The 7648-nt window shown below is 42.4% G+C and overlaps 1 protein-coding gene across 1 annotated transcript; it reads right to left on the reverse strand.

The window, feature by feature from the left end:
* Positions 1-250: 250 nt before the first annotated feature.
* On the reverse strand, positions 251-5762 carry LOC112075893 (B- and T-lymphocyte attenuator-like). Its single transcript, XM_070441103.1, has 5 exons — positions 5726-5762; positions 4131-4451; positions 3956-4003; positions 3436-3564; positions 251-440 (listed from the first exon to the last, which is right to left on the reverse strand). Exons 1-5 carry the CDS (start codon positions 5760-5762, stop codon positions 307-309), a joined length of 669 nt encoding a protein of 222 aa, XP_070297204.1. The 3' UTR covers positions 251-306.
* Between the last annotated feature and the right edge of the window lie 1886 nt (positions 5763-7648).

Raw genomic sequence — 7648 nt, forward strand, 5'->3', positions numbered from 1 at the left:
CCTGGCAGGTCGTTGTCATATATACAGTCCGGCGGTGGGCTGGGTTGGGCTTTTGCCTGGCTTGGCCGGGGCTGGGCTGGGGCCGGTCCTGGGCTTGGTGGGATCGGATGCTTTGTCTGTGGGTTGGGGGTTGGGTCGTGGGAATGCTTGCTGGGTCATTGGTAAGCCATATACTGCAACAACAAGTAAGCAACTTTAATACTCTGTGTATTTGCAAACCCCACCGTTGATTATAGTGGCCACACCTGGGACTGACAGACAAGGAGCGCACCAAAAGACTCCACCATGTAACATACTGTAAACACATTAAAGACCATTCAGAATCTGTACTAATAGTACTAATACAGGACTAAATGAAAGGGAGATGTGTAAAGTGTATGTCTGTTTGAACTGGTTCTCTGTTTGGTCCTCTTTCCTTGACCTCCTGGACGGACAGGCACCTGCAATTTCAAGGGAATCATGAACAAAGCATTGAAAATTAGATGTCATGTCCTAGATTTAAATGTCTGTATGAATGTAATATGGTCATCATACTCTGTATGAATGTACTACGGTCCTCATTAGTCTGTATTAATGTACTAGGGTCACCATTAGTCTGTATATGTGCTATGGTCATCATTTAGTCTGTATTAATATACTATGGTCATCATTAGTCTGTATTAATGTGCTATGGTCATCATTAGTCTGTATTAATGTGATATTGGTCATCATTAGTCTGTATTAATGTACTATGGTCATCATTAGTCTGTATTAATGTTCTATTGTCATCATTAGTCTGTATTAATGTACTATTGGTCATCATTAGTCTGTATTAATGTGCTATGGTCATCATTAGTCTGTATTATGTACTCATGGTCATCATTAGTCTGTATTAATGTACTATGGTCATCGTTAGTCTGTATTAATATACTATGGTCATCATTAGTCTGTATTAATGTACTATGGTCATCATTAGTCTGTATAAATGATATGGTCATCATTAGTCTGTATTAATGTACTATGGTCATCATTAGTCTGTATTAATGTACTATGGTCATCATTAGTCTGTATTAATGTACTATGGTCATCTTAGTCTGTATTAATATACTATGGTCATCATTAGTCTGTATTAATGTACTATGGTCTCATTTAGTCTGTATTAAAGTATATGTCATCATTAGTCTGTATTAATGTACTATGGCATCATTGTCTGTTATAATGTGCTATGGTCATCATTAGTCTGTATAATGTACTATGGTCATCATTAGTCTGTATTAATGTACTATGGTCATCGTTAGTCTGTATTAATATACTATGGTCATCATTAGTCTGTATTAATGTACTATGGTCATCATTAGTCTGTATTAAAGTGATATGGTCATCATTAGTCTGTATTAATGTGCTATGGTCATCATTAGTTTGTATTAATGTGCTATGGTCATCATTGGTCTGTATTAATGTGCTATGGTCATCATTTTTTTATTATTATTATTTTCACCTTTATTTAACCAGTAATCTAGTTGAGAACAAGTTCTCATTTACAACTGTGACCTGGCCAAGATAAAGCAAAGCAGTGCGACACAAAACAACACAGAGTTACACATGGAATAAACAAGCGTACAGTCAATAACACAATAGAAAAAAGAAAGTCTATATATACAGTGTGTGCAAATGGCTGACGAGGTAAGGCAATAAATAGGCCATAGTAGCGACGTAATTACAATTAGCAAATTAACACTGGAGTGATAGAAGGCAGATGATGATGTGCAAGTAGAAATACTGGTGTGCAAAAGAGCAGAAAAGTAAATAAAAACAATATGGGGATGAGGTAGGTAAGATTGGTAAATTGGGATGGGCTATGTACAGCTGCAGCGATCGGTTAGCTGCTCAGATAGTTGATGTTTAAAGTTGGTGAGAGAAATACTCCAGCTTTAGCGATTTTTTGCAATTCCTTCCAGTCATTGGCAGCAGAGAACTGGAAGAAAGGCGGCCAAAGGAGTGGTTGGCTTTGGGATGACCAGTGAGATATACCTGCTGGAACACGTGCTACGGGTTGGTGTTGTTATCGTTACCAGTGAGCTGAGATAAGGCGGAGCTTTACCTAGCATAAACTTGTAGATGACCTGGAGCCAGTGGGTCTGGCGATGAATATGTAGCGAGGGCCAGCGACTACAGCATACAGGTTGCAGTGGTTGGTGGCAAAGGGGCTTTGTAGCAAAACGGATGGCACTGTGATAGACTGCATCCAGTTTGCTGAGTAGAGTATTGGAAGCTATTTTGTAAATGACATCGCCGAAGTTCGAGGATCGGTAGGATAGTCAGTTTTACGAGGGTATGTTTGGTGGCGTGAGTGGAGGCTTTTTGTGCGAAATAGGAAGCCAATTCTAGATTTGATTTTGGATTGGAAATGTTTAATATGAGTCTGGAAGGAGACTTTACAGTCTAGTCAGACACCTAGGTATTTGTAGTTGTCCACATATTCTAAGTCAGAACCATCCAGAGTAGTGATGCTAGTCGGGCACGAGGGTGCGGGCAGCGAACGTTGAAAGCATGCATTTGGTTTTACTAGCATTTAAGAGCAGTTGGAGGCCACAGAGAAGGAGAGTTATATGGCATTGAAGCTCATTTGGAGGTTAGTTAACACAGTGTCCAAAGAAGGGCCAGATGTATACAGAATGGTGTCGTCTGCGTAGAGGTGAATCAGGGAATCACCAGCAGCAAGTGACATCATTGATATATACAGGGAAAGAGTCGGCCGAGAATTGAACCCTGTGGTACCCCCATAGAGACTGCCAGAGGTCTGGACAACAGACCCTCGATTTGACACACTGAACTCTGTCTGCGAAGTAGTTGGTGAACCAGGCGAAGCAGTCATTTGAGAAATCAAGGCTGTTGAGTCTGCCGATAAAAATATGGTGATTGACAAAGTCGAAAGCCTTGGCCAGGACGATGAAGACGGCTGCACAGTACTGTCTTTTATCGATGGCGGTTATGATATCATTTAGTACCTTGAGCGTGGCTGAGGTGCACCTGTGACCAGCTCGGAAACCAGATTGCACAGCGGAGAACGTACGGTGGGATTCGCAATGGTCAGTGATCTGTTAATTAGCTTGGCTTTCGAAGGCTTTAGAAAGGCAGGACAGGATGAATATAGGTCTATAACAGTTTGGGTCTAGAGTGTCACCCCCTTTGAAGAGGGGGATGACCGTGGCAGCTTTCCAATCTTTAGTGATCTCGGACGATACGAAAGAGAGGTTGAACAGACTGGTAATAGGGGTTGCAACAATGGCGGCGGATAATTTTAGAAAGAGAGGGTCCAGATTGTCTAGTCCAGATTGTCTAGCCCAGCTGACTTGTACGGGTCCAGGTTTTGCAGCTCTTTCAGAGCATCTGCTATCTGGATTTGGGTGATCATTGGTCTGTATTAATATGCTAAGGAAATCGTGAGCATCTTACCTTTACAACCACGCATTGAGAGCATGGATATGGTTATCACCACGATGACAAACACCACAATCCCAGCCGAGGAGTAAACATAAGGCCACACCCACTCCAGGAAGCTGTCCCTCTGACTCACTGTACTGTCTATAAGAAAAATAGGCCTAATTTCCACTATGAACAAGGAGGAAATGTTCCCCCACCACACATTTGAATTCATAAAAGCTATAGGCCAAAAAATATACAAATACAGGAAATTAGTTTTCAATGGCAAAATAATTCTGCCTGATTACACACACACACACACACACACACACATTTAAAATCAAAATTACACCCCTGAAGAGGAGGTTTGACTCAACATGGATACTAGGTTGCTAGTATAACTGGCTGTTAGGGTGTTACTGGATACCACAGTGTATCAGAGCTAAGTGTGACATAGCATTGTGGTGTGCCTTGATGTACATTCATACTGCAGCACCTTTATGTCCTGTGTGCAATGCATGCTGAGCTATGAAGAGTGAAAATCTCCTCTTACTTGTTGTTTCATTGTTCTGATACACATCTGTGGTGTCTTTGACTCTCTCTGAAATACATAACAATTGACACCCATCACAGGGGGTTTGCTTCTATGAATACAATGGGGATGTTTGACTGAATGTTTGACTGATTAAACATTTCAAACTGAGAAAATGTATTAATAGATTACTCACCTGAGACGATAACATTGATAGAATGACCCACAGCCTTGTGTAATTCACACCTGTATAGACCAGCATCACCTCTGGATATGTTTTTGAAAGTCAGAAATGAGATCCCTGTAGTGTTTGTCAAATTGGTCCACTGTGTTTGAATGAGAGCTGTTGTGTTGACAGTATTGCAGTTGTTTGATTCAACCTTACACCATAGTGATGGTGGTGGTGAGTTGGAACATAAATCAACAGAACAGTTAATCTTCAGTTGTTCCCCAGGTGAAGCCCTCCATACTGTGTACCGTGCCACTCTAATCTCTGGGAAACAATCAAAATCTTGACCTGCAAAGAATTAAAATGAAGTAAGTCACTGCCTGACCAATAGGTCCCCATAAGATCACCCATCACCTCTATATCAAGTCATCCACACACACACACACACACACAAAGATTGCAATAATGGCTACATGGATAGGCCTTAAACCTTTTTTAGCTGGATCCTAGGTGGTGGAAAAAAATGTTTTTACTAAGATGAGAGGTGATTAAAGATTGCAGACAGGTGAAGGAGATTTTCCCCTTATTCATTCCTAACCAAACTGTGCCCTCCAAATACACTCGGCTGTTTTCAGACCAAGATCTCAGCGATCACTGCCCATTGCCTGCATCCGTAATGGGTCAGGGTCAAACGACCTCCACTCATCACTGTCAAACGCTCCCTGAAACACTTCAGCGAGCAGGCCTTTCTAATCGACCTGGCCGAGGTATCCTGGAAGGATATTGATCTCATCCCCGTCAGTAGAGGATGCCTGGATATTTTTTTTAAATGCCTTCCTCACCATCTTGAATAAGCATGCCCCATTCAAAAATTGGAACCAGGAACAGATATAGCCCTTGGTTCTCTCCTGACCTGACTGCCCTTAACCAACAGAAAAACATCCTATGCGCTTCTGCATTAGCATCGAAACAGCCCCCGTGATATGCAACTTTTCAGGGAAGCTAGAAACAATATACACAGCAGTTAGAAAAGCCAAGGCTAGCTTTTTCAAGCAGAAATTCTTGCTCGCAACAAAATTCAAAAAGTTCTGGACACTGTAAAGTCCATGAGAATAAAACACCTCCTCCCAGCTTCCAACTGCACTGAAGATAGGAAACACTGTCACCACCGACAAATCCACTATAATTGAGAATTTCAATAACATTTTCTACGGCTGGCCATGCTTTCCACCTGGCTAACCCCTACCCGCGTCAACAGCACTGCCCTCCCTCTGCTACTCGCCCAAGCTTCCCATTTCTCTTTCTCCCAAATCAGTCAGCTGATGTTCTGAAAGACTGCAAAATCTGGACCCTTACAATCAGCCGGGCTAGATAATCTTGGACCCTTTCTTTCTAAAACTCTCTGCTAAATTGTTGCCACCCCTATTACTACCTTTTCAACCTCTCTTTCGTGTCGTCTGAGATTCCCAAAGATTGGAAAGCAGCTGCGGATCCCCCTCTTCAAAGGGGGGACACTCTTGACCCTAACAGCTACAGACCTATATCTATCCTACCCTGCCTTTCTAAGGTCTTCGAAAGCCAAGTCAACAAACAGATTACCGACCATTCGAATCCCACCATACCTCTTCCGCTATGCAATCTGGTTTCAGAGCTGGTCATGGGTGCACCTCAGCCACGCTCAAGGTCAAAACGATATCTAACCGCCATCGATAGGAAACAGTACTGTGCAGCCGTATTCATTGACCTGGCAAGGCTTTTGACTCTGTCAATCACCACATCCTCATCGGCAAACTCGACAGCCTTGGTTTCTCTAATGATTGCCTCGCCTGGTTCACCAACTACTCTCTGATCGAGTTCAGTGTGTCAAATCGGAGGTCTGTTGTCCGGGCCTCTGGCAAGTCTCTCATGGGGGTGCCACAGGGTTCAATTCTTGGACCGACTCTCTTCTCTGTATACATCAATGATGTCGCTCTTGCTGCTGGTGATTCTCTGATCCACCTCTACGCAGACGACACTATTCTGTATACTTCTGGCCTTCTTTTGACACTGTGTTAACAACCCTCCAGGCGAGCTTCAATGCCGTACAACTCTTCTCCGGGCCTCCAATGCTCTTAAATACAAGTAAAACTAAATGCATGCTCTTCAACCGATCGCTGCCTGCACCTGCCCGCCTGTCTCAACATCACTACTCTGGACGGCTCTGACTTAGAATATGTGGACAACTACAAATACCTATGGTGCTGGTTAGACTGTAAACTCTCTTCCAGACTCACATCAAACATCTCCAATCCAAAGTTAAATCTAGAATTGGCTTCCTATTCCGCAAACAAAGCATCCTTCACTCATGCTGCCAAACATACCCTTGTAAAACTGACCATCCTACCAATCCTCGACTTCGGTGATGTCATTTACAAAATAGCCTCCAAAACCCTACTCAATAAATTGGATGCAGTCTATCACAGTGCCATCCGTTTGTCACCAAAGCCCCATATACTACCCACCACTGCGACCTGTACACTCTCGTTGGCTGGCCCTCGCTTCATACTCGTCGCCAAACCCACTGGCTCCAGGTCATCTACAAGACCCTGCTAGGTAAAGTCCCCCCTTATCTCAGCTCACTGGTCACCATAGCAGCACCTACCTGTAGCACGCGCTCCAGCAGGTATATCTCTCTGGTCACCCCCAAAACCAATTCTTCCTTTGGCCGCCTCTCCTTCCAGTTCTCTGCTGCCAATGACTGGAACGAACTACAAAAACTCTGAAACTGGAAACACTTATCTCCCTCACTAGCTTTAAGCACAGCTGTCAGAGCAGCTCATAGATTACTGCACCTGTACATAGCCCATCTATAATTTAGCCCAAACAACTACCTCTTTACCTACTGTATTTATTTATTTATTTGCTCCTTTGCACCCCATTATTTCTATCTCTACTTTACACTTCTTTCACTGCAAACCAACCATTCCAGTGTTTTTTTACTTTTTTATATTTTTATTATTTATATATATATTTTATATATTTTGTTTGCCTTCACCTCCCTATCTCACCTCACTTGCTCACATTGTATATAGACTTATTTTTCACTGTATTATTGACTGTATGTTTGTTTTACTCCATGTGTAACTATGTTGTTTGTAGTGTGTCGAACTGCTTTGCTTTATCTTGCGCAGGTCGCAATTGTAAATGAGAACGTGTTCTCAATTTGCCTACCTGGTTAAATAAAGGTGAAATAAAATTAAAATAAATAAATATACTCAGTTCCTCAGGGATGATTATGAAGTCTGAAAGTCTTTAGTTTGTGATCAGTTCCCCATGGTATGATGAGGTGGTCCTATTTAGTCTGAGACAGGATGCGGCACTGAATAAGCGCAGGTGGGGTTGAATCTCAGTTCCCTAGAACCTGTAGTCCCACTATTTATGCTAATTGAGTTCCCACCTTCAGGATGTGAAATGTGTTTTGTCCTTTTTTTATTTCTCTGTGTGTATCCCCCTTCTATTAGTCATGAACATGTCACTTTCACTGATACCAAGGGGAAATTCTGATG

Source organism: Salvelinus sp. IW2-2015, unplaced genomic scaffold (genome assembly GCF_002910315.2).
Source record: "Salvelinus sp. IW2-2015 unplaced genomic scaffold, ASM291031v2 Un_scaffold3451, whole genome shotgun sequence".
Taxonomy (NCBI): Eukaryota; Metazoa; Chordata; class Actinopteri; order Salmoniformes; family Salmonidae; genus Salvelinus; species Salvelinus sp. IW2-2015.

Excerpts from the sequence above, each read along its gene's own strand:
- LOC112075893 (XM_070441103.1), bottom strand. The coding sequence starts at position 5,762 with ATGACCAGCTCTGAAACCAGATTGCATAGCGGAAGAG. Across the intron at positions 4,004-4,130 it reads TATCAATGTTATCGTCTCAG|AGAGAGTCAAAGACACCACA; the intron begins GTGAGTAATCTA and ends TATGTATTTCAG. Across the intron at positions 441-3,435 it reads CTCAATGCGTGGTTGTAAAG|GTGCCTGTCCGTCCAGGAGG; the intron begins GTAAGATGCTCA and ends TTGAAATTGCAG.